The sequence below is a fragment of the Pseudorca crassidens genome, chromosome X (genome assembly GCF_039906515.1).
Source record: "Pseudorca crassidens isolate mPseCra1 chromosome X, mPseCra1.hap1, whole genome shotgun sequence".
Taxonomy (NCBI): domain Eukaryota; kingdom Metazoa; phylum Chordata; class Mammalia; order Artiodactyla; family Delphinidae; genus Pseudorca; species Pseudorca crassidens.
The window spans coordinates 4727904-4755209 of record NC_090317.1 but is presented as its reverse complement, the minus strand read 5'-3'; the positions used below and the strand labels follow the sequence as shown (position 1 = coordinate 4755209).

The following is a 27306-nucleotide window of genomic DNA, read 5'->3' as shown; positions in this document are numbered from 1 at the left end:
CCTCCCGGACCGGGGCATGAACCCGCGTCCCCTGCATCGGCAGGCAGACTCTCAACCACTGCGCCACCAGGGAAGCCCTCAGATCAGGTTTTTAAAGTACTTTGTGGCCCTTTGATAAAGGACCCTATTTACTACTGTAGTTTTTTTCTTAGTGTAAGTTTCTCTTTTTTCCCTCCAGATACTAATGTTTCCTAGTGATTCTTAAATTGATTGCATTCTTGTTTGGTTCATTGACCTGAACTTCCAGTGTTCTCCACAGAATTCTTTTTGCTGTAATAGAAATTAAATGTAGCCTGGTTTAATGTGCCTTCTTTTCTGAAGATGCTTCTTGCTGGGGCAGTAAGAATTGCTGATAAAATAGAATCTGGGAAAACCTCGGTGGTGGTGCACTGCAGCGACGGTTGGGACCGAACATCCCAGCTGACGTCTCTGGCCATGCTGATGTTGGACAGTTATTACCGCACCATTAAAGGATTCGAGGCTCTCATAGAAAAGGAGTGGATAAGCTTTGGACATAGGTTTGCACTGGTAAGTTGAGACAGTGAGGTGCACGCTTCATTATTTTGCTATATCATATGCATATTTGTATCACACATCACACACACACACACACACACACGAGACGGCTTTGTGCTCTGTGTGAGACCTGAATTGCCATAAGAGAATGCCATGGACCTCAGCATTGTATGTTCCTGGCAGGGCAATCTTTTTTTTTTTTCCACGTAGGTATGCCTTTATTTTTGTAAAGAATTAAGGTAAAATTCATATAACATAGAATTAACCATCTTAAAGTATATAGTTCCACGGCATTTAGTGCATTCAGTGTTGTGCAACCACCATCTCTATCTAGTTCCAAAACATTTCATCACCCCCAAAAGGACACCCTGTACATATTAAGTAGTCACGCCTCATTTCCCTCTTCCCACCAGCCCCTGGAGACCACTAATGTGCTTTCCATCTCCCTGACATAAGTGGACTCACACAATATTTGTCTCGCTGCGACAGGCTTATTTCACTAAGCACAATGTTCTCAAGGTTTATGCATCTTACAGAACCTATCAAATTTTATCAGTAATTCCTTTTCATGGCTGAGTGGTATTCCATTGTGTGGATATACTGCATTTTGTTTATCCATTCACCTGTTGGTGGACACTTGGGTTATTGCCATCTGTTGGTGATTGTGAATAATGCTGCTGTGAACATTGGTGTACCAGATTTTGCCATACAAAGTACCATAAGACTGGGTGGCTTAAACAACAGAATTTTATTGTCTCATCATTCTGGGGGCTGGAAGTCCAAGATCAAGGTTCTGACAGGGTTGGTTTCTCCTGATGGCTCTCTCCTTGGCTTGCAGACGGCTGCCTTCTTGCTGTGTCCTCACATGGCCTTTCCTCTGTGTGCACACGTCCCTGGTGTCTCTCTGTGTCCAGACTTCCTCTTCTTATAAGAACATGAGTCAGACTGGAACAGCCTCATTTCAACTTAGGGCCTTTAAGGATGTGATTCTCTCCCAATGCACTCACATTCTGTGGTACTGAGGGTTAGGACTTCAACAGTGCTGGACACACAGTGGTGCTCAGTTACGTGTATCCTCCAGTTTTAATCTTCTAGTGACCTTGCGAGGCAGATGCTACCATGGATAGATGGGGAAACTGAGTATGAGCTATCTGCCAAGGTCACCCAGCTATTGAGGGTACAGCCAACCTTCAGGCAGGGGTTTCAAGCCTGCAGTCACTCACCCACTGGGTCTGTCTACTATTCCTTCCCTCGAGTTTCTGTGGATGAGCTCCTACCTGAAGCCAATTTCTCTCCTTGCCCACCTGTCCCGTCATCCGGCTCATGGGTGGTTCCTGCCTCCATCTCCCCTCTCCCCTTGATCGTTTCCATTGATAGAAACGTGCTGTTACTTATCCCATCCTAAAACCCAACCCTCTTGACTGTACTTCCCCCTCCAGGTGTCACCCTGAACATCTGCTCCCCACTACAACAAATCTGCACAAAACTAGTCTGTTCTGGCTCTCACTGTTTCTCTCCTTCTGGTCTCTCTTGAACCCGCTTCAGCCAGGCTTCCTCCTCACGCCCCTGCACCTTCGCCCTGCCACTGCTCTTGTCACAGTCACCAATGGCTGCCACTCTGCCAAGTGCTTCTCCTATTTGGCCTGAGCATTTGATACTGGTCATTGCTCCCTTCTTCTGCAAACACTTTCTTCCTTTGGCTTCTAGGTGGCTGCAACCTTCTGAATTTCCTCCTACCTTCTGGTCCTCCCTCTCTCCCCAACTTCTTCTTTTTTTTTAAACACCTTTATTGGAGTATAATTGCTTACAATGGTGTGTTGGTTTCTGCTGTATCACAAAGTGATTCAGTTATACATATAAAAACATCCCCATGTCTCCTCCCTCTTGCATCTCCCTCCCTCCCACCCTACCTATCCCACCCCTCTAGGTGGTCACAAAACACCGAGCTGACCTCCCTGTGCTATGTGGCTGCTTCCCACTAGCTATCGATTTTACATTTGATAGTGTTTATAAGTCAATGCCACTCTCTCACTTCGTCCCAGCTTACCCTTCCCCCTCCTCGTGTCCTTAACTCCATTCTCTACCTCTGCGTCTTTATTCCTGTTCTGTCCTGAGGTTCTCCAGAAGCATTATTATTATTTTTAGATTCCATATATATGTGTTAGCATGCGGTATTTGTTTTTCTGACTTACTTCACTCTGTACAACAGACTCTAGGTCCATCCACCTCACTACAAATAACTCAGTTTCACTTTTCATGGCTGAGTAATATTCCATTGAATATATGTGCCACATCTTCTTTATCCATTCATCTGTCGATGGACACTTCAGTTGCTTCCATGTCCTGGCTATTGTAAACAGTGCTGCAATGAACATTGCGGTACATATCTCTTTTTGAATTATGGTTTTCTCAGGGTATATGCCCAGTAGTGGGATTGCTGGGTCGTAGCGTAGTTCCGTTTTTAGTTTTTTAAGGAAGCTCCATACTGCTCTCTATAGTGGTTCTACCAATATACATTCCTACCAACAGTGCAAGAGGGTTCCCTTTCCTCCATACCCTCTCCAGCATTTATTGTTTGTAGATTTTTTGATGATGGCCATTCTGACCAGTGTGAGGTGATACCTCATTGTAGTTTTGATTTGCATTTCTCTGATGATTAGTGATCTTGAGCATCCTTTCACGTGTTTGTTGGCAGTCTGTATATCTTCTTTGGAGAAATGTGTCTTTAGGTCTTCAGTCCATTTTGGGATTGGGTTGTTTGCATTTTTGCTACTGAGCTGCTTGTATATTTTGGAGATTAATCCTTTGTCAGTTGCTTCGTTTGCAAATAGTTTCTCCCATTCTGAGGGTTGTCTTTTGGTCTTGTTTATGGTTTCCTTTGCTGTGCAAAAGCTTTGAAGTTTCATTAGGTCCCATTTGTTTATTTTTGTTTTTATTTCCATTTCTCTAGGAGGTGGGTCAAAAAGGATCTTGCTGTGATTTATGTCATAGAGTGTTCTGCCTATGTTTTCCTCTAAGAGTTTGATAGTGTCCAGTCTTACATTTAGGTCTTTAATCCACTTTGAGCTTATTTTTGTGTATGGTGTTAGGAAGTGTTCTAATTTCATTCTTTTACATGTAGCTGTCTAGTTTTCCCAGCACCACTTATGGAAGAGGCTGTCTTTTCTCCACTGTATATTCTTGCTTCCTTTATCAAAGATAAGGTGACCATACATGCATGGGTTTATCTCTGGGCTTTCTATCCTGTTCCATTGATCTATATTTCTGTTTTTGTGCCAGTACCATATTATCTTGATTACTGTAGCTTTGTAGTATAGTCTGAAGTCAGGGAGCCTGATTCCTCCAGCTCCATTTTTCTTTCTCAAGATTGCTTTGGCTATTCGGGGTCTTTTGTGTTTCCATATAAATTGTAAAATTTTTTGTTCTAGTCCTGTGAAAAATGCCGTTGGTAGGTTTTTTTTTTTTTAAACAAATTTATTTATTTTATTTATTTATATTTGGCTGCACTGGGTCTTTGTTGCTGCTCACGGGCTTTCTCTAGTTGTGGTGAATGGGGGCTACTGTTGGTTGTGGTTCACAGGCTTCTCATTGCGGTGGCTTCTCTTGTTGCAGAGCATGGGCTCTAGATGCATGGGCTTCAGTAGCTCTGGCTCACAGGCTCTAGAGTGCAGGCTCAGTAGTTGTGGCGTACAGGCTTAGTTGCTCCGCGGCATGTAGGATCTTCCCAGACCAGGGCTCAAACCCGTGTTCCCTGCATTGGCAGGCATATTCTTAACCGCTGTACCACCAGGGAAGCCCACATTGGTAATTTGATAGGGAGTGCATTGAACCTCAATCAAAGTAGATTGCTTTGGGGAGTATAATCAATTTCACAGTGTTGATTCTTCCAATCCAAGAACGTGGAATATCTCTCCATCTGTTTGTATCGTCTTTAATTTCGTTCATCAGTGTCTTATCGTTTTCTGCATACAGGTCTTTTGTCTCCTTAGGTAGGTTTATTCCTAGGTATTTTCTTCTTTTTGTTGCAGTAGTAAATGGGAGTGTTTCCTTAATTTCTCTTTCAGATTTTCATCATTAGTGTATAGGAATGCAAGAGATTTCTGTGCATTAATTTTGTATCCTGCTACTTTACCAAATTCATTGATTAGCTCTAGTAGTAGTCTGGTAGCATCTTTAGGATTCTCTATGTATGGTATCATGTCATCTGCAAACAGTGACAGTCTTACTTTTCTTTTCTGATTTGGATTCCATTTATTTCTTTTTCTTCTCTGATTGCTGTGGCTAAAACTTCCAAAAGTATGTTGAATAATAGTGGTGAGTGGGCAACCTTGTCTTGTTCCTGATCTTAGTGGAAATGCTTTCAGTTTTTCACCACTGAGGATGATGTTGGCTGTGGGTTTGTCATATATGGCCTTTATTATGTTGAGGTAAGTTCCTTCTGTGTCTACTTTCTGAAGAGTTTTTATCATACATGGGTGTTGAATTTTGTCGAAAGCTTTTTCTGCATCTGTTGAGATGATCATATGGTTTTTCTCCTTCAGTTTGTTAATATGGTGTATCACATTGATTGATTTGCATATATTGAAGAATCCTTGCATTCCTGGGATAAACCCCACTTGATCATGGTGTATGATCCTTTTAATGTGCTGTTGGATTCTGTTTGCTAGTATTTTGTTGAGGATTTTTGCATCTATGTTCATCAGTGATATTGGCCTGTAGTCTTCTTTTTTGTGATATCTTTGTCTGATTTGGGTATCAGGGTGATGGTGGTCTTGTAGAATGAGTTTGGATGTGTTCCTCCCTCTGCTATATTTTGGAAGAGTTTGAGAAGGATAAGTATTAGCTCTTCTCTAAATGTTTCACAGTATTCACCTGTGAAGCCATCTGGTCCTGGGTTTTTGTTTGTTGGAAGATTTTTAATCACAGTTTCAATTTCAGTGCTTGTGATTGGTCTGTTTATATTTTCTGTTTCTTCCTGGTTCAGTCTGGAAAGGTTGTGCTTTTCTAAGAATTTGTCCATTTCTTCCAGGTTGTCCATTTTATTGGCATATAGTTGCTTGTAGTGATCTCTCATGATCCTTTGTATTTCTGCAGTGTCAGTTGTTACTTCTCCTTTTTCATTTCTAATTCTATCAATTTGAGTCTTCTCCCTTCTTTTCTTGATGAGTCTGGCTATTGGTTTATCAATTTTGTTTATCTTCTCAAAGAACCAGCTTTTCGTTTTATTGATCTTTGCTATTGTTTCCTTCATTTCTTTTTTACTTATTTCTGATCTGATCTTTATGATTTCTTTCCTTCTGCTAACTTTGGGTTTTTTTTTGTTCTTCTTTCTCTAATTGCTTTAGGTGTAAGGTTAGGTTGTTTATTCGAGATGTTTCCTGTTTCTTAAGGTAGCATTGTATTGCTATAAACTTCCCTCTTAGAACTGCTTTTGCTGCATCCCATAGTTTTTGGGTCGTCGTGTCTCCATTGTCATTTGTTTCTAGGTATTTTTTGATTTCCTCTTTGATTTCTTCAGTGATCACTTCGTTATTAAGGAGTGTATTGTTTAGTCTCCATGTGTTTGTATTTTTTACAGTTTTTTCCTGTAATTGTTATCTAGCTTTATAGCATTGTGGTTGGAAAAGATACTTGATACGATTTCAGTTTTCTTAAATTTACCAAGGCTTGATTTGTGTCCCAAGATATGATCTATCCTGGAGAATGTTCTATGAGCACTTGAGAAGAAAGTGTATTCTGTTGTTTTTGGATGGAATGTGCTATAAATATCAATTAAGTCCATTTTGTTTAATATGTCATTTAAAGCTTGTGTTTCCTTATTTGTTTTCATTTTGGATGATCTGTCCATTGGTGAAAGTAGGGTGTTAAAGCCCTCTACTATTATTGTGTTATTGTCGATTTCCCCTTTTGTGGCTGTTAGCATTTGCCTTATGTATTGAGGTGCCCCTATGTTGGGTGCGTAACTATTTACAATTGTAATATCTTCTTCTTGGGTTGATCCCTTGATCATTATGTAGCGTCCTTCTTTGTCTCTTGTAATAGTCTTTATTTTAAAGTCTATTTTGTCTGATATGAGAATTGCTACTCCAGCTTTCTTTTGATTTCCATTTGCATGAAATATCTTTTTCCATTCCCTGACTTTTGGTGTGTATGTGTCCCTAGGTCTGAAGTGGGTCTTTTGTAGACAGCATATATATGGGTCTTGTTTTTGTATCCATTCAGCCAGTCTATGTCTTTTGGTGGGAACATTTAATCCATTTACATTTAAGGTAATTATTGATATGTATGTTCATGTTACCATTTCCTTAATTGTTCTGGGTTTGTTATTGTAGGCCTTTTCCTTCTCTTGTGTTTCCTGCCTAGAGAAATTCCTTTGGCATTCATTGTAAAGCTGGTTTGGTGGTGCTGAGTTCTCTTAGCTTTTGCTTGTCTGTAAAGGTTTTAATTTCTCCATCGAATCTGAATGAGATCCTTGCTGGGTAGAGTAATCTTGGTTGTAGGTTTTTCCCTTTCATCACTTTAAATATGTCCTGCCACTCCCTTCTGGCTTGCAGAGTTTCTGCTGAAAGATCAGCTGTTAACCTTATGGGGATTCCCTTGAATGTTATTTGTTGCTTTTCCCTTGCTGCTTTTAATATTTTTTCTTTGTATTTAAGTTTTGATAGTTTGATTAATATGTTTCTTGGAGTGTTTCTCCTTGGATTTTTCCTGTTTGGGACCCTCTGCACTTCCTGGACTTGATTGACTATTTCCTTTCCCATGTTAGGGAAGTTTTCAACTATAATCTCCTCAAATATTTTCTCAGACCCTTTCTTTTTCTCTTCTTCTTCTGAGACCCCTATATTTCGAATGTTGGTACATTTAATATTGTCCTAGAGGTGTCTGAGACTGTCCTCAATTCTTCTCATTCTTTTTTCTTTATTCTGCTCTGCAGTAGTGATTTCCGCTATTTTATCTTCCAGGCCACTTATCCGTTCTTCTGCCTCATTAATTCTGCTATTGATTCCTTCTAGAGAATTTTTAATTTCATTTATAATGTTCATCACTGTTTGTTTGCTCTTTAGTTCTTCTAGGTCCTTGTTAAACGTGTCTTGTGTTTTCTCCATTCTGTTTTGAAGATTTTGGATCATCCTTACTATCATTATTCTGAATTCTTTTTCAGGTAGACTGCCTATTTCCTCCTCATTTGTTTGGTCTGGTGGGTTTCTACCTTGCTCCTTCATCTGCTGTGTGTTTCTCTGTCTTCTCATTTTGTTTAACTTACTGTGTTTGGGATCTCCTTTTGCAGGCTACAGGTTCGTAGTTCCCGTTGTTTCTGCTGTCTGCCCCCTGTGGCTAAGGTTGCTTCAGGGGCTTGTGTAGGCTTCCTGGTGGAGGGGACTGTGCCTGTGTTCTGGTGACTGGGGCTGGATCTTGTCTTTCTGGTGGGCAGGGCCATGTCCAGTAGTGTGTTTTGGGGTGTCTGTGAAGTTAGTATGACTTTAGGCCGCCTCTCTGCTAATGGATGGGGTTGTGTTCCTCTCTTGCTAGTTGTTTGGCATGGGGTGTCCAGCACTGGAGCTTGCTGGCCGTTGAGTGGAGCTGGGTCTTAGCGTTGAGACGGAGATCTCTGGGAGACCTCTCGCCGATTGATATTACGTGGGTCCAGGAGGCCTCTGGTGGTCCAGTGTCCTGAACTCGGCTCTCCCACCTCAGAGGCCCAGTCCTGACAGCCAGCCAGAACACCAAGACCCTGTCAGCCACACGGCTCAGAAGAAAAGGGAGAAAAAAAAGAAAGAAAGAAATTTAAAAATTAAAAGAAACAAAATAAAATAATTATTAAAATAAAAAAAAATTTAAGTAATAAAAAAAAGAAGAGAGCAGCCAAACCAATAAACAAATCCACCAATGATATCAAGTGCTAAAAACTATACTAAGATAAACATAAAAATCAGGAACCAGTCAGTTGCATACAGTAAACCCCAAGTCTACAGTTGCTCCCAAAGTCCACTGCCTCACTTTTGCAATGATTCGTCGTCTGTTCATGTATTCCACAGATGCAGGGTGCATCAAGTTGACTGTGGGGATTTAATCCACTGCTCATGAGGCTTCAACTTCCCCAACTTCTTAATGTTGGGGTGCCCTAGGGCTCAGTCCTCACATCGTTTCTTTTCTTTTTGTATGCTTCATCCCTTACTGAGCTCAGCCAGTCCCATGATTTTAAATGCATGTATTTCAAATCTGTCATCCCCTCCCCATTGCCACTCCATCCCCCTTAGTTCAGGCCTGGCCAGCTCCCTCGGGACTATTATGGCAGTCTCCCTGTCTCCTTCCAACCCACTGTCCCCACTGTAGCAGATGGGGCATTACATAAAGCAGATCTGGTGCCGGCTCTCCCCAGCACAAACCCCTCTGAGTGCCCACGGCCTACTGGGTTGTGGGCAAACTCCTCAGCGCCACGTTTGGGGCCCTTGGTGATCTGGCCCTGGCCCACCTTTCCAACCTCGTCTCACCTCTCTCGCCTTGCCTCAACCGTGCCCTGCTACTTATGGCACCCCTGGTGGCCGCCACCAACCCCCCACCCCCTGAGCCTCCCCACTGCTTCTCATAGAATCTATCCCTGGCCAGCCAGCAGCAAGTTCCTCCTGGTCCTTCAAGTTCTATCTCAAGTAAGACCTCCTCCATGACCGTGACTCGTGACTTTCCCGCCTAGCTTCCTCCTCTAGACCATCCTGGGATGGCTGCTTGTTCCTTTGCAGCCCCACCATATGTGTCTCAGACTAGGAAGCCCCGGCACACTTTATCGCCTCTGTTGTTTACAGGTGTTCTCCTGCGACTAAACCACAAGTGAATTATTCATTGAGCACAGATGCTGGGTCTCATGTATAGTGTACCCCAGGTTCCTAGCCAGGGGCTTGGCCTCCACTGGACCCCATGAAACCACCAGAAATCCTAAGGGCTGGGTGGGGGACGCCTTGCACGCACCGTAAGAGTTCAATGCGTCTCTATTAAAAGAAAGAATGGATCTTAAGTTGTAAACTGTCAGTGCAAAACTTCCCCTGGTGCCTTAAATACTGAGGAGTAGGTTCCACAACTTATTTTATATAGAAGTACAGAAGTAATGCAATACATGCAGCCACTCTGGAAAACAGTGTGGCAGTGCCTCAAAAACTTAAAAATAGAACTACCATATGATCCAGCAATTCTGCTTCTGAGTATATACCCCCAAAACAGGGACTCAGACACTTACTTGCACACCCATGTTCATAGCAGCATGACTCACAGTAGCCCAAAGGTGGAAGTAACCCAGTGTCCATCAACAGGTGAACGGGTAAATAGACTGTGGTCTACCCATACAGTGGGATGTCATTCAGCTTCCAAAGGGAAGAAAATTCTGATACCTGCTACAACACGGATGAATTAAGAGGACGTTATGCTAAATGAAAGAAGCCAGTTGCAAAAGGACAAACGGCACGATTCCACGTGTATGAAGTATCTAGAGCAGTCGAATCTGTAGAGACAAAGGAGGATGAGGGGGTCCAGGGGCTGGCGGAGGGGAATAGGGAGTTACTCTTTCAGTTTGGGAAGTTCTAGAGACGGATGCTGGCGATGCTTGTACAACAGTGTGAATGTACTTAATGCCACTGAACTATACACTTAAAATGGTTTTGCTGGTAAATTTGATATGTAGTTTTCACTACAATTAAATTTTTTTTAAAAAAGAAGACAGTATACTGTTCCTTTGAGGGGTTCATGTTGACTTGATCATTTATTTCTTTTTCTGTCTTTCTTGGTGGCGATTTCATAGGCCAGTATTTCTTGATCTTCCTGTGTGGTGATTGCCTTGTATCTTCATAACTTTCCTTTTCATCCTTTTGCTTAGGCATCAAATTACTCGAAGTTTTTGTTAGAATGCTCACTTGTGAGCTGTTTTTAACTTGACATTTTCAGTGTTTTTGTCAGTCCTGTTTATGTGTTTGAAATTATCTTTTACCTTTTAATGTGAATCTATTAACATCTTGTAAAATATCAAAAGGTATGATATACAATAGTGGATATCAGTTATGTCTTAAAACTGGAAGAAAACCTGGAGATACAATCCCGAACTGCCTTGAAGACTCCCCATTACCATTTCAACAGTGAGGCTTTGAGGTTCTCTGAGTCATGCAGAATTGGCTAAAACTTGTGGACTGTTAATTGTTGTTTTGATTCTCAGACTTCTTGACATTTCTGAAAAATGGGGGAAAAAAACTACACTTGTGGAGAAAACGGCAGTCGTCATGTGCTTTGTGAGCTGCTAATTGCTGGTCCCACATTGACACCAAGCACTTGGCGTGGTGGCTGGGGTGGACTGGAAGGTCGGCTGGCCTTTTGCTTATGACTTCTCCATCTCCACTACACTAAAGGGCACTTATAAAGCAATCAACGTGTAAAAACAGGACGCTGAAATTTTGTTTCCTAAGAGTAATGGCAGTCGGTTCAACGCAATGAACGTTTTTGAGTGCCTTTTATGTCCCTGGAATTCTGTTAGGCCTTGGGACATATAAATGAGACATGCTTCTTGCCACCAGGCAATTTAAAGTGACTTTTGAGAGGACCATGGCATACATTAAAATGTTTAACCTCTTGATTGTTTTCAGCGAGTGGGCCATGGCAATGACAACCATGCAGATGCTGACCGATCCCCTATATTTCTTCAGTTTATTGACTGTGTTTGGCAAATGACAAGACAGGTGAGAGATTTCAAGTCTATTTCTGACCTTTATAGTCTGATCTAAGCATATCTTAAAGTTGAAGACAAACTTTAATTTCAGGTTCGTTCAAAGTGAAGATGTGTGTGTGTTAAATATGACCCCTTCTGTTATTTAACTCAGTTTGATTCTAATTACTTAGAAATATAAGCAGAAAATTGGAAACCAACTTCACACCTAAAGGTGCTTTTCTCCTGCAAGCAGTTTTTGTCCGTCATGCTGTCCGGCAGCTGTGCAAACCCTGCCCCTCAGTCCTTCTCTTTCTTTCACTTGCCCTCTCTCTGTCAGGGTAAGCACACACAGCCCGCTGCTGGGCAGGTACTGGAAGATTCCCAGGAGTTAGAAATGGGGATGTGACTGAACAAAGGGGGTGGAGACCAGGGAATCCAGGACCCTCTACGCCCCGCCCCAGGCCACAGCCCCTCCCACCCCAAGGTGAGGAGGAAAAGGACTGTCCCAGGACCGGTGGCAGATACGAAGCTGCTGAGCATCTTGTCATTTCTTACCTGGCAGTGCGTGGGGCCCTGGTAAGCCAGGTGGCCACGCAGGGGTCTCCCTTCCCTAAGCCACTCGGCCCGATGGTCAGCAGGCCAGAAGGCATGTGCTGTTTCTTCCCTCATCTCCAGCGTCGAAACCCAAGTTTGGGGTCTTACCCTCACGATAGGACATTGTGCCATGCAAATGGACCTGGAATCAGAGCCAGAGAACAAGCCAGAGTGCCGGAGACAGCCAGAGGGACCGGAGACAGGAGGGAAACCAAAATAGAGGCAGAGATACAGTGAGAGGGACAGAGGCGAGGGAGAGGCAGAAAGAGCAAGCAAAATGCAGAGCCCTTTCCAAAGTGCCTGCTTGGGTGGGACTATGGGGAAGAGAGGATAGAAGAGCATGGCCTGGGCCCTCTCCTTCCTGTTGACCTGGAGGTCTGGCCTTGACTGCCTCGGGCACACGAAGGGGACCATATCATGTTAAAGATGCGCCTGCTTGGGCCCTGCCCCTGGACACCCTTCTTCCTGTGGGCCTGGGGAGAGGCCCAGGTGTGTGTAGTTCTTAAAAGCTCCCCAGGTGGTTCTGATATGAAAATGAGTTACAGGACAAGTGATCCAGACAAGTGGTTCCCAGTGCAGTCCTGGGGCCAGTAGCCTCAGCCTCCCTGGAACTGAGAGATGCAGGTTCTCAGGCCCCGCCCCAGACCTGCTGACCCTGGATGGGGGGCAGCACTCTGTTTCACAAGCCCTCCAGGGATTCTGCTCTACTGGGGTGCTGCTTAAACTTGACTGTGCACACAGATACCCTGGGGATCTTGTCAAAATGCAGTTCTGATTCACGGGTCTGGGGCAGAGCCTGAGAGTCTGCATTTCTAACAAGCTCCCAGGCTGTGCTACTGGTCCACAGATCACACTGGAGTAGGAAGGATCATGAGAGAATAGATAGATATGCCTTCAGAAATTAGAAAATAATTGGGCTGGCGTGGGGTTCTAAGCAGCCGAAGTACATTTCACAGAGTCCTCAGGCCCTCCCTTAGAACCTCCTCACACTTTTAGACCCAGCTTCCCCAAGCTGATTGGGCTCTTGCATCATCTGAGTGCGCAGTTCCCGGCTGATTCAAAGCAGCCAGTTAGGTAGAGGGGTGGGGGTAGAGGAGGGGTGGTCTCAGCGGCGGGCACCCGATGGTATGAGTAACAGGGAACAGCAAACACATACTCAAAAGGCACGGACACTGGCCTCAAGTCTTACTGTTTTGTAGTGCCATGTACTCGCAATTTGTATTGATTCCAAGCCAGTAACAAATTAAATGATGGTTACATTCAGGTTAAGACAGGAAGATATGAAATACATTTCAGAAAAATTACATAAAAAGGCTGAACACAGAAAATAATTCTGATGCTTCTGAAGGGATAAGCACCATTTTTGTGGATGTGAAGTAGCTTATTCCTCCCAACTGCCTAAAGTGCGTGTGTGCGTGCGTGCGTGTGTGTGTGTGTGCGTGTGTGTGTGTAACATCTTCAAACTGACTTCCATTCTTCATATTGCTTAGTGTCTATTTTCATGTCTAATTTATATAATTTTTGTAATGTTTGATTTTTAAGAAAGAAAATGAGGGGTTTGGGTTAGGTTTCAGATGCTTCTTACAAGCTTTAAGATTCTGTCCGTGAAATGTGTATAATTAATTTCTTTTAAAATACCATTGTTAATGCATTAGGAGACACACCAGTAATCAGTCTAACTATGAATTAAGTTACAAGTGAATGAGATATGTAGCTTGTCAGAAAAGATGCAGTAATGTGACAAGATTAACTTATTTTTAGGTTTCCTACTGCTAAATCAAATAAGCTAAGTCAGTGTTAACGTTGTTAGACATCTCAATGAAATGAACTAGTCTGTGTGCACAAATTGATATCAAAGGAACTGAGGGAAAAAGTCATTGAAGGACTCCAGAGAAGAGTCTCAAAGACATTCTGCAATAACCCCAGTTTAAACAGACTTTTTACGCTTTTGGATCGGTTTAATAGTTGATGTTTTTGTCCATCAAGAGGTGCAGAATTTCATTATGGATTTCTATGGGGTTTTTGAGACCACACTTTTTAAAGTGTATGGTATAGTTTCCAGGAGAAAAGGCTAAAAGAAACTGTGAATCACAGAGGCTTAATCTTGTATTTGTATCTAGCAGTTGCTACTTCCTCTGATGAAATGTTTCCTGAACTGAGTTTAACACCACAATGCCCTTCGGATGCGAATAGCAGTCCTGACCTAACATGAATAGATGGAGCCTTTGTGTCCCCGTGTTTCGGGTGCCAACCGGCTTGGGCTGAGCCCCGCCCACCCTGACCTCCCATACCTGCTTCCCACTTGGCCGGAGTAAGGCTTGTAGTCAGTGGCGATGCCCCCCTCCACGGCCCGCCCAACCAAGCTCGCAGATCCAGAATGCGGGCTCAGGGTTAGGACTAAAGACTCATGACTTCAAAAATATGTCAATAGAAGCTTTGCTGTCCTGTTGATAAATGTATATTTTTAAACGTTTGAAAATGAAATACAGACCTTCCATTTCTATCCTTGATTTAATTGCTTCAGTATATATGTAACTGTTATATTTTTGCTTAAAATTCATAAATTTCTTGGTGCCAATAACTTATAAACAGAGCATGACTAAGCTGCATAGAAAAATACTAGAAAAAATTGACATAATGTACTTGGCCAGATTTAGTTGATTTAGTTCATCATTGATTTGGTTCATCATTGATTTAGTTCATCTAAGAACAAGATTAAAAAAAAAGTTATGTGTTTCTCTGAGAGCAGTCCTTAAGGTAGACAGAGGCAAATCTTAATCTAGGGCCGCTGAGCAGAATTCCTTAGGTTGGCTAATGTCACAGCTTGGTGAGGAAAATAACAATTTCAGATGGAGTTTGGACAGTCCTGCATTGACCATTGTTTCGAATTGAGAAGCTTGTCTCTGGTCTAGTAAAGTAATAAAGATAAGCTTAAAAAATAAACTTTCCATCAGTGACTCTGGTTGTCACTCTAGAGGTGACAGAATTAGTTGTGACAGTCTGCAAACATCTCTGATTAGGGAATAGATCTTTAAAGTACACTGATGCACAAAAATATGATGGGTAATTCTATTTGGTTTTGTTCTAATTGCCTTTGCTTCACTGAATAGGTGATGAATATTTCACTATGTTTTTACATTAGAATTCTGGTACATGGTAGGCTCCCAGTACATGCCTGCTGCTAGGATCATTATCATCATTTCCAGATCGTCTCTATCATGGCTACTAAATGTCAGCTACTGGCTAGAAACTCACGGCAGTGGTAATTCTTTGCTGGAATTCTGCTAGCCCCATTAAGAATTACCTGAAACAGCAATTGAGAGGATCATGTGGTTTTCCTCCTTATTCTGTTAATATAGCGAATTACAGTAATAGTTTTTTTTGTTTTTTTTTTTGTTTTTGGTAACCTTGATCTTCAACTCTTAAAGCAGCCTTGCATTCCCGAGACAAACCCCACTTGGCCATGTGGTGTTACCCCTTTTACATTGTGTATTGCCAGGTTCAGTGTGCTTACGTATTGGTAAGAATCTGGGGATGTATGTCCATGGAGTTGTCTCTGTGGGAAGGCTTTTAATTTCGAGTTGTTTGTTTAATAGAAAAGGACTTTCTATTTCTTCTTCAGTCACTTACCTGGGAATCCCCCTCCCTTCTCTGTGACTCAGAATGTGCTTCCACAAGGGAAGCTGGGACAATAGTAGGACTTGTCTCATTGGTTTCCATTCTGAGCTGGGGCGGGGTGTGGTTATCACAGTCCTGTGCTCCTGGCTGTTGCCAGTGTCTACAAACAGCTGGGTCATATATTTTGTCCAGCTCTCTAGTTGTTTCTGGCACAAGGATGAATGCAGGCTGTTCTGTCGTCGTGGCGAGAAGTGGAAGCTCCATAAGCTTTCTTAGGCACTGAAAAGTACAACAGTTTTTGTTGCTTCAGGTTGTTTCTCAGCCAGATCTATAAGCTTGGCCTGGAACCTGGAGACAATTAAGTTCTACATGGCCTCAGTTTTCCTTTTAATCTTTGACTATATTCCAAGTTGTAGCTTAGCTGTCTTTCACAAAAAACTTAGTACCAATTTGTTTTAGAAATTGAACTTTAAAACTAAACCTTATTTCTCTCTCCATTTAAGTTTCCTTCAGCATTCGAGTTTAATGAACTATTCTTGATTACAATTTTGGATCACCTTTATAGCTGTCTCTTTGGGACTTTCTTGTGCAACTGTGAACAGCAGCGACTGAAAGAGGTAAGTGTATTATATCCTCTGGCTTTCCTGACTGCTCGAGTGCCTTTCCCACTAAGTGCCACTGCAGAAGGGGGACTGAAATGGAGAGGGGACTTGGGTCTCACCCTGCTGCTGTCTGTAAATGGAGGGGTTGCACGAAATGCCCTCCCAGGGTTCACCAGCCCCAGCGCATGTGTCTAATCTTCCAGCTGAGTTGACGAAAGCCCCTTCCTTTATGGGTGCGGGGGCCCAGGGAGCCCACAGCTCCCTGAGGTCTCTAGTGTCAGGACTAGACTCTGGACCCCCTAATCTCCAAATGCTATGATGCTGCTCGTCTTTCTCTGTGCTCTTGGGCAGAAGGGTACTGGGAGACCATGGACAAGGAAGTCTGTAGATGAGCCCAAACCTCTCCCGAGGTAGCAAGCTCAACTTTGTTTCCATCAAGCTGATAAAGGAGCAGTTACCAAGCTTCTCTGTTAGATTTACCTCTTCCTTTTCTCCTCACTTTGGGATAAAAGACAGAAATGATCAAAAGTGAGGAAGCATTGGGAGAAGGCAGCTTAAAGAGTGTCCTCTGGTTCACAGAAAAGGACTTCTGCCAGCGGGTTTAGTGTGCTAGAACATTCAAGAACTTAGGAGAAAACGGCAGGCCCCCAGAGCCCGCCTCCCTCTCTCTCAGCGCACAGCTGACCACTCCCTCATCCTATGCCCTCTCCGGTTCTCCCCCACCTCGCTGGCCTTCCCTGCTCCGTCTGTTTCCTTTTAACCCATCTCTAAACTTGGAGTCACCCGGGCCCAGGTCCTCTTCTTGTTCTCTCTCCAGGTAGCTTCATCTGTCTTGGGGATCCAAATGCTGTTTTCCTCTTCCTCCCTCACCCTTTTGCATCCCACTCAGTGGCACCTCTGCCCATCTAGATGCTAAGGCCACATACATAGGGGCCATCTTCAATCCCTCCCTCGCCCTCACCTCAGCTGCCACGTTCAGTCCCTCAGTGAGTACTGCCAGCCCTGTCCCAGGATGGATTTGCAATCTGGCCACCCCTCACTACTCCACCACGACAAGCCTAGTTGAAGCCTACCCAGCCCGCAGTCTTGCATCTGGAACTAAGGCAGCTGCCCAGAAACGAGCATTTCTGACCTCCAGTGAATCCAAGCATAGCGACCAGGGCAGCGCTCCCAAACTTCAGACTGGTCACGTGCCTCTCCTCTGCTTGAAACCTCCCTGTGGCTTCCCACTGTGATCAGGGTGAAGTCCACATTCCTGAGGGCCCAGTGTGATGGGGCCCTGTTAACCTCCTAATGAAGAAAAAGAATTTAAATGAGTGAATTTTATGGTATGTGACTTATCTCAATAAAGCTGTTTTTAAAGAAAATGTCAACAGAACAATATGGTTCATATGTAGAATTTAAATCCTTATGGTCTTATCTTTTTTTTTAAATCAAAATGTACTCTTAAAAAATCAGCTCTCTTGAGATATAATTTACATACCATACAATTAACCCTTTTAAAGTGGACTGTTCAGTGGTTTTTAGTATATTCAGGGTGCAACCATCCCCACCATCTAATTTCATAAAATTCTCATCACCCCAGAAAGAAATCCCATACCCGTTAGCAGTCACTCCCGATTCCTCCCTCTGCCCAGCCCCCGGCAACCACTAATCTACTTTCCGTCTCTATGAACTCACCTCTTCTGGACATTTTGTATAAATAGAATCATACAGTATTTGTCCTCTTGTGTCTGGCTGATTTCACTAAGCATACTGTTTTCAAGGCTCATCCATGTTTGGCATATACCAGTGTGTCGTTCCTTTTTCATGACTGAATAATATTCCATTGTATGGACAGACCATAATTTGTTCATCCAGTCATCAGCAGATGGACATTTGGGTTGTTTCTACTTTGGGCTCTTATGAATACTGCTGCTATGAACATTCATGTTCAAGGTTTTGTGAGGACATATGCTTTCACTTCTCTTGGGGAGACACCTAGGAGTCGAATTGGTGGGTTCATATGGTAGCTCTATGTTTAACCCTTTGAGAAACCACCAGACTGCTTTCCAAAGCAGTTGCAACATTTATCATTTTTACCAGCAATGTCTTAGGGTCCCATTTTCTTCACATCTTTGTAGACACTTGTTATTGTTTATCTTTTTGATTCTAGCCATCCCAGTTGGGTGTGAAGTGGTATTTCATTGTGATTTTTGTGAGCATTTCTCTGATGACTAATGATGCTGAGCGTCTCTTCAGGTGCTTATTGGCCAACTGTATATGTCTGTGGACAAATGTTGATTCAGACCCTTTGCCCATCTTTATTTGGGTTATCTTGTTATTATTGAGTGAAAGAGTTCCTTATGTATTCTTTACATACATAAGTCCCTTATCAGATACGATTTGCAAATATTTTCTTCCATTCTGTGCACTGTATTTTCACTTCTTTGATGGTGTCATTTGAAACACACGTCTTTAATTTTGATGAAGTCCAAGTTATCTGGGTTTTTTTGGTTCTTATTGTTGCTTGTGCTTTTGTTGTCATATCTAAGAAACTATTGCCTAACTCAAGGTCATGAAAGTTTAAGCCTATGTTTTCTTTTAAGAGTTTAGCTCTTATGTTTAGGCCTGTTATCCATTTTGAGTTACTTTTTGTATGTGGTGTGAGGTAACGGTTCACCTTCATTTTTTTGCACGTGGTTATCTAGTTGTCTCAGCACTGTTTGTTGAAAACATTGTCTTTCTCCCATTGAGTTTTCTTGGCATCCTTGTTGAAAATCAGTTGACCATAAATGTGAAGGTTCATTTCTGTACTCTCTATTCTATTTCATTGATGTGTATGTCTATGTCTGTCCATCCTATGCCAGTACCACCTGTATTGATTACTGCAACTTTGTAGTTAAGTCTTGAAATTGGGAAGTGTGAGACTTCCAAATTTGTTTTTTCCCAAGATTGTTTTGGCTATTTGGGGTCCCTTGAATTATTGCTGGTGTTTCTCTTGTAAATATAAAATATGAAGAGATCCTAATCTCTTGTGTCTAGATAACTTGGGGAGAAGTCAGCTGGCTTGGGAGCAGCAGAATGGTGGAAAACACTCGTGGCCTCACTGTTTTCTCACTTTGGCTTTGTACTTGATCCACGTTTAATGTCGATCTGCCCCATCATGCCTGTGGGTTTGGGTGCCTGCATTCCGATGAGCAATGCAAAGTTACAGTGTACTGTAAAATTGGGAGGTGGGGATCTATAATTTAATGATATATTCTCTATATAAGGCTTCTTCAGCCTGCCACCCCACAGGTTTTCCCCCAGATAGCCATGATTTTCCAGTGAAAGGAATCTTATCTGTAAATTCTACCTATGGTCCTTAATATTAAGGGTCACACAAGCAAGGTGCAAAAAAGAATAAAAAATGTATTTGTTAAATATGGGCCCCATCATCCTGGGATTGTTAGAAGGTTCTCATTCTGCCTTCAAACAGACACAGTCGCCAGATGTCATCTAACTCAGCAGTACGTTTTTCTAGGACAGTAACTAGTTTGTTTTTGGGTCATGTGTGCAGAGGGATGGGGTGGGACTTAGTAAATGTTCCTGGTTTTTATCAGTTGAACCCCCTTCATTATTCAAGTCCTTTTCTCCACGTGGTACAAATTCTTGAGGCTATGAAGTTGAATTTATTTCAGTGTGTTCCTTTTTTGTTTTTCAGGATGTGTATACAAAGACTATATCTCTATGGTCTTATACCAATAGCCAGCTGGATGAGTTTTCTAATCCCTTCTTTGTGAATTATGAAAACCACGTCCTATATCCTGTTACTAGTCTGAGTCATTTGGAATTATGGGTAAACTATTACGTGCGATGGAATCCACGAATGAGGCCTCAGGTATCTTTTTGTTTTTCTTTTCAAAAAAAGCATATCTTTCTGCCCAAGGAGGGATGGTGGTGCAGAATTAAGTGAAGGTACACAGCTGATGAAGTGTTGTAAATTACTGCATTTGTCAGTCCTTCCGATGACTCGACTCGGTCACAGCTTATAGACTCTGGTAGCACAACAGAAAGAGGGCACGTGCCGAGTCACAGAGCACGTACCCCCTTGAGGAAGGGGTCGTTTCCCCCTCCCTTTTCACTGTAACATCTCCTGAGATTGAAAAAATATTACAGAACAGTGCACAGCAGGGCCAGGCAACCAGCTGTGGTCGCCCTTGGCGTTCAGTGGCTGAGCTCTTCCAGCTGGGTGGCCGGGACATGGTGGGTGTGGCTGAGGAGGACCAGGCGCCAGCCCTCACCTCCACGGGCACGTGGCTTTCTACTGAGGGTTCTGGGCTTTTTCTTTTTTTTTAAAGTTGAATTATCTTCGGGTTTACTGGCCGTGCACCAGGAGCACGTCTCCAGGGCCCAGTTTGACCTCATCACTTCTGTTGGCCCCGGATGTGCAGATACGTCTTTCCTCTCTGCCCCCCTCCTGGCTGATCCCTCCCTCTTGCTCTGCACCTTCAGAGCCTCTCCAGGCATGTTTCATCTGTCTCCTCCTGCTTGGGCAGCCGTGACAAAGTCCCACAGACTGGGTGGGTCCAACAACAGAAGTGTATTGTCCCCCAGTTCTGGAGCCCGGAAGTCCAAAATCAGGGTGTCTCAGGGTTGGTTCCTTCTGGGAGCCGTGAGGGCAGGATCCGTTCCAGGCCTCTTTCCTTGGCTTGTAGACGGCCATCTGCTCCCTGTGCCTTTTCACATCATCTTCCCTCTATGTGTATCTGTGTCCAGATTTCCCCTTTTCATAGGGACACCAGTCATACTGGATTAGGGCCACCCTACTGACCTCATTTTAACTTCATTACCTCTGTAAAGACTCTCTCTGCAAATAAGGTCACATTCTTTGGTACTGAGGGGTGGGATTTCAACTTATGAATTTAGGAGGGACACCTGTAATAGTCCCCAAGCCCCACTAACCACGGGGAGGACTGAACTGTTCATGTCCCTCTCAGTTGCGTGGCATGTGAACGTTGACAAGGCCGTCACTTCACTAACCTTCCCTCCATGCTAGAAATTCGCTTGCTGTAGCCTTGGCTTCGGGCTCCGTCCTGACAGTGCAGCCTGCCGCCTGGGGCACCACTTCCTGCTTGTGCGCGGCTCACCACTCCCCTCTCCTCGCCTCGCCACTCGCCTCCTCTTTCCCTTACTCTGCTTCCTTGCTCCATGCACCAGTTCCACGAAGCTTCAGCTATGGAAGCCCTTTTGTCCTCTAACCCTCTGAGTTGGCTGCGCTGCCCTGGAGACCTGAGGACTGTTCTCCAGAAGGCCACTATCAGGGCCTGTTCAGCACAGTACTTGTTCTTCTCCCGGAGCAGCCCCTGAACCGGGCCTCCCGTCGCCCCCCACCTATGCCCGTCTCCTGGCCTGCGATGGATGCCACATCCCGCCAGGGGCCCCTCAAACCCTCTGACCTCAGAATGCCTTCCCTGCCCTCGGCCTCACACCATGCCAACAGGGGATGCTCAGAGAACCTTTTCTTAGGAAACCTTCCCTGACCTGACCCGCCCCTGCACTTACTCTGAGGGCCCTTCTGTCACCACATATGAGGCAAATGTCTAACGCGGGCATGGGGCCACTAGCTACTTCCCGTGTTGAAGTGGCCAGGGCAGCGGGCACGGCCACACCGGCGCAGACATGCTGGGCGCCAGCAGGGCCAGAGCACGTTTCTACCTACCGAACACCAGGGTTCTGGATGTAATGTGTGTTTTGAGTCGCAAAAATGCCAACTTTTAGGAGTTGTAAAATGTTCCCTTTATTGAACAACATCGGAAGTTGAGGCACAGTCTCAGCTCTTTTCCCATGAAACCAAACAAACAGTATACAGTTAGGCAACTTCTTTGGTCAGTGGTCAGTATTCAAAATACAGGTTTTCAGTTTCGTGGCCAGTAAGCCATCAGTCACCAACTTCAGGCGTCCTGTGCTCACGCCTGTGCCAACGAGCACCCCTCCTGTTAGTTCCATGGCATCTGGACAGTTAAGAATCGGCCGTGGCCTTCAAAAGGCCACCTCACAAGCATGGTCCCCAAACCTGTCCCCTTCCCTCTTGTAACCCACGTGTCTTGCCTTGTGACTCTGGAGTCGTGTAGCCAAAGTCAGTCCTGCGACGGCCCCTTTGGCGCCTGGCGGCCTCCTGTCACCCGCCCCGCCCCCGCTCCAGGCCTCTGGGTCTGTCATCTCAGCTCCCGGATTCCCTTCTCCAGGCCACAGGGACAAGGTGGTGTTCCTCACCTTTTCCCTCTCCTCTTAGATGTGGCATTCTGCAAGGCTGGCCCCTGACACAAGCGCTGTGATGAGATTGAATCACCCCCAGGCGAGCTCCCAGAGCGGTGCTCTGCGCTGACCCGGTGCCCTGACCCGGCTCGTGGTCCTAGGCTGCCAAACCCAGGGCCCCTGGAGCGCTGCTTTCCAGTCTTGAGTCACTTAGGCACCCAAGCCTCTGGCAGCTTCTTCCTACGTGTTGTGTTGTTAGAAATACACCAGGGCTGAGGTCTCCTGCCGCCCCGCCCCCCTCACCCGCCTGGCTCCCTCTGCTGGCACTACCAGCCTGGCCCTGTGCTGGTCACGAACTTGGTGAGGACAGGCCCCAACTCCTTCTTCAAGCCTGCATGCTGCACGCTCCTCTGTTCTCGAAAGCACGCGAATTCGTACTCACCCGAGCACACTCAGCTCAGGACGATCATGAGAAGCGCAGGCATCGCTGCTCCGGGATGAGGCTGGCGGGGGCGCCCCGGCCAGGGCCAGACCCTGACCCTGGCGGTGAGGCAGTGCCCGCTGCGGGGAAGGTCCCCAGCCTCCTGAGACCTCGCGGGGGTGCGAGTGGCAAATGGATCCCTACAGAGCCCGGCACAGTGCTTGGAGGGCGGTCAGGGGGTGGTCTAGCTCTGTGCGTCCCCCCTGCATCTTCAAGTGAGGCCTTGATCGCAGGGGCTGTGGGCCACCGCAGCGTTGCAGGAAGCTCACGGTAGCAGCGCAGCACAGGCACGGGGAGGGCAGCAGCGGGGCCTGGCCAGGGGATCAGCATGAAGGCTGGTGTCCAGTGATGGGGCAGAGAGCCGGGCTGGCCAGAGCAGAGGCGGGGGGCAGAAAAGAAAAGCAGGGGCACAAGGTGGCTGGCCTCTTTGAGGAGGAGCAGCTAGGATAGCTGCCTGGAGGGGGCCGCCTGCGCCGCCATCAGAGGATGGCTGTGTGGGACTCTTGTGGCGTTCTGTGTCACACATGCTAGCGCTGGGCGACTGGCCCCGAGATGGGCATTTTCTCAAACAAGCATGCCTTTGGTCTACTGTAAATGAAGATAACGTGTGAGAAAAGATAACGAAGGCTGCGTGGAGACTAAGATGAGAGTCTCGGGCCTGGGTGGGTGTGAAGTCGTGTGTTACCCGCGTGGCTCGCCTCTCTCTGACCCCAGGGCCTGGCTGTTAGTAATGGTAGCTTGATCGCAAAGCGACTGGAATCAAGTCCCACAAAACAAGAAAATACCCAGTAGGTCCAAGGCTAAGAGGGGAGCTGTTCTCCACCTCGCAGCGGCCTCTGGAATCAGCAACAAACAAGGCAGCTTCCCTTGTTCTGGGGGCCTTTGCCATCGGACTCCCACACTGCCGCCTTCTCTCTCCTTCCTGGGGCCAAAGTCAGGAGTGTGTTCTGAGCCGCTTCTGTGTGGGTTACCGAGCACCCTCGTGTGTTGCAGACACCTGGCTGCCTCCCCCCGCCGCCCCTGCCTTGTCTGACTCTGTCGTCCCTGTCCCTCTGTCACTCATCCCTCGCATGTGCTCACCTCTCTGGTCACTCACTCTCAGGTCTCGTCTCTCTCTCACCTGTCTCCTACCTTCCCTCTTTGTGCACTGGGGTGGTCACCACTGGCACCCCTGATGGGACGGCTCCCAGACTTCGTGGGGAGGTCATGATGAAACACGCAGGCGTGGCAGGAGTGCAGAGTCTCCAAAAGTCCCCCGCCCAGAGCAAGTGCCCTTCCAGCCAGTCCCTGTAGGATGAAGCCCAGTCTGTGAGTGAAAAGGGTCGGGTGATAGTGCCCCAGGCAGAAGGGACAGCACATGTGTGGCATCTTCCAAAACCTGGAATGTTCGGGAATGCAGGAGGGGAGAAGAGGCAGGACTTGGAGAGGGGTGACCAGGGGAGGCAGGACTTGGTGAGGGGTGACCAGGGGAGGCAGGCTGGGGTTAGACCACACAGGGCCTTGAAGCCAAGGTCAGGATCTTACCTTCAGGCTGGCGGGAAGAAGCCACTGGAGGCTGTTCAGTGGCGTCTCGGAGCCTGGCTGGGGCTCAGGACCCAGGCTGGTGGCTGCTGTGCAGAAGCTGGACCGGGGCCAAGGGGAAGCAGGGGGAGCTCCCCAGACCCCACCCCATACCCCCTTCGCCCCTCAGGTGGCGACTTCCCTCCCCCGTCTGCTTCGCTCCATGAGGGCAATGCCAGGTCTGGGCTGTCTGGGCTGCGGCAGGTGCCCAGGGCAGCTTGTGAGCTGAGCACGGGAGGGAGTGGGTGCTGTGGCCAGAAGAGTCAGGCTGGGAGGCCCCACGGCCCGGGAGCACCCTTCGCATCTCTCTGCTCCGCGCATCAACGGGTGCAGGAATCGGCTGAGGCGGGGGGCGGCGCTGGCGTGGCCGGCAGAGGCTTTGTGAACAGGGATGGGAGCCAGTGGCCCGGGCCTCTCCCCCCGCACTGCCCCCTCCAGGGCCTTCTGCCCGCGCCCGTCCTGGCTGATGAAGACACGTGGCTGCCAGGTGCTGGAAGTGCCGGTTTAACAGAAGGGTTTTCAGTTAGCAGCGTGACGTACAGAGATTTAGAAATGGAGGTGCAGGGGGTGTGCGGGGCCATGGCCATCGATGCTGCTGGGTGGTGGCCTCAGTCGAGGCACGCGTTGGGAGCACCCGCTGGGGAGGATGGCCAGGCCACGGCTCGCGGGGAGGGGCCCCTGTGCCCGCGGCGGTGAGGGCGAGGGGCGGGAGGCAGGGACCAGGCTGGGGAGCGGCGGCGGCGCTGACCCGTGTCTCTGCCCGCAGACGCCCATCCACCAGAACCTCAAGGAGTTGCTGGCTGTCCGCGCGGAGCTGCAGAAGCGGGTGGAGGACCTGCAGCGGGAGGTGGCCGCACGCGCCTCGGCCTCGTCTGAGCGGGGCTCCTCGCCGTCACACTCGGTCACGCCCGTGCACACGTCGGTCTGACGCCGCTGTCCCTGCGGCCTGGGCGGGGCGCCTGCGACTTGTCCGGTTAAGGCCCGTGCCCGCCGCGTCTCGACGGCGCTTTCCACCAGTGACCGACCGTGTGCTAGGGGACAGCGTAAGTGCTGTTGTGCCGTCAACACCCTTTTCCCTCCTGCCAGCGCTTTCCCAGGGCCGAGTGGGGGACACTCAAGCGAGCGGAACGCAGGGCTCAGGCTCAAGGTGGGGAATCCTCGTGAAAAGCCACCCCACTCCCCTAGAGGCCGTGGCCAGCCCCATGGCTCCTTCCTGCTCTCTGCTCCCCTCCAGGGTTTCTCAGTTAACTCTGTGCCGCGGAAGACAGGCCGTTACCGTCTTCCCCAGGGTCTCCTCGCGCCAGGGGTCCTCCGGTACCACTTCCTGTTGTGTACATATAAGGTATTTTTAAAAAAGAGAAACATGCCTTTATTTTCCTACGTCCTTTTTTTATGTTTAGACTAGTCACCCAAGGAGGCATCTGCTTGACGGGACTGGGTGAGGAATTTTCAAACCAAGCTCGTGCTAACTTTTATGTGGTACATTTGAAGCACAATTTGAATGTGGCCACTTAAGGCCACGTGTTCTGTCCTCACCCGACTCTGGGACCTGCCACTTCCCACTGCTGACAGCTCTCTGTCACAGCGGGTCTGCTCTCGCCTGTTATCTGCTGTCTGAAATAATCGTTCTCGTTTTATCGAGATCCCTTCAACTCGGTTTATTCCCGTCACTGCATGTCGGTGTTTTAAAGCAACAACTGTGCTGTGACTTCGGATGCCGAAAGCAGAGCACTCGCCTCCCTCCGTTTCCTCATCTCAGAGCCACTCGGGCCTCTCCTCCCCGTCTCACACCTCCACTCACTGGCTGGGCTCTGGGACTCCATCAGTCTGGGCAGGAATTAATTGACCGTCAGCTGGTCCATCCACTAGAGCTAGAGCTCTGAGCTGCTCCGCGTGGCTCGTCACGCAGAATCTTGCACATTTGCGCCTCGCCCTCCTCCTCCTGGTGCCCAGGGCCGCGCCCATTCCTGCCAGCCCCGCCCGGGACCCCAGCGCTGCAGGAATTAAGCTTGCCTTTGAGTGGGGGGAGCTCATCGGGTCAGACCTGCATGCAACTGCCTTGTAGTATCTGGTTGGTTTCAAATTCCTGGATGCTACCCCAAGCCCTACACAGGGACCTGATTTTTGAAAACATCCTTAAAGGTTTTTTACACTCAAATACTTAGAGAGTAGATGTTTTTTCAACTTGGAACCTTCTGATTCTTATAGAAAATTATCTGGTATCTATAAGGTATCAAATATTTATTCAAGGTAATTTGATAACCTAAAATCAATTCTCCATTTTTATCATCTGGGGGATTTGCTTCTAAACTGTTTTAATTGACGTAACTTTTGATTCATGCTTCCCACACAGCTGAAACCTTATTTACGAAGGGATAAACTGGATTATACATTGACATACTGATTTTTTAAAAATGGGGACCCATTTTTTCCCCAGAAATATCACATAATCCCCAGCTGCACTAAGACTGCCAACCTTGGTGTGGACTGGGGGATGCTTTTGACAGAGCCAGAGAGGCCGAGTGGGTCGTTCTTGCCAATGTCAACGTCCTGGGCCCTAGGAGGACCCCTAGAAGCTCCCATTCCGTTTGAAAGCAGCACAACAGATCATTTTCCTTTGTGTGTTCCTAGCACAAAACTGTTCTAAAACAACTTGAAGTACAGTTTTGTTACCTAAGCACTTCTTTTTTCAGTTTTATTTAAGTGTACTAGAATGTAAAATCTTTATGGTTCAGGTTTTTAAAGACTGGTGCAGTATTGTATTTGCGTCATCTGATGCACAGTATTTCAATCCGTAATTAAAATAATGTTTGCTCTGTGGTCTCATTTTTTGTTGTCCTTTTAAGTTTTTTTTTTGGTGATTTTTCCCTTGTGGAAAATTAGTAAGCATTCAATACATGTCATTATATTATATGCCAAGCACAGTTAGTTAGTACATGTAAAGTACCCTTACATGATTTAATTCATTTACTAAGTTGTAAGTGCAATTTATCATAAGAGTTGAGTATTTTGGCTGAAATGGGTAACTATTCTGA

At 46.4% G+C, this 27306-nt stretch overlaps 1 protein-coding gene across 11 annotated transcripts in view; it reads left to right on the top strand.

Moving 5' to 3' along the window:
* Positions 1–27097, top strand: part of MTMR1 (myotubularin related protein 1) — a 95717-nt gene extending 68620 nt beyond the window's left edge. For all 11 annotated transcript variants that reach the window (XM_067723022.1, XM_067723023.1, XM_067723025.1 and 8 more), the window contains 5 exons: positions 322–528; positions 11136–11228; positions 15913–16026; positions 19697–19873; positions 25038–27097. In XM_067723022.1, the coding sequence (XP_067579123.1) occupies positions 322–528; positions 11136–11228; positions 15913–16026; positions 19697–19873; positions 25038–25199 (753 nt within the window). In that variant the 3' untranslated portion in view covers positions 25200–27097. The remainder of the gene's footprint in view (positions 1–321; positions 529–11135; positions 11229–15912; positions 16027–19696; positions 19874–25037) is intronic.
* The last annotated feature ends 209 nt before the right edge of the window (positions 27098–27306 follow it).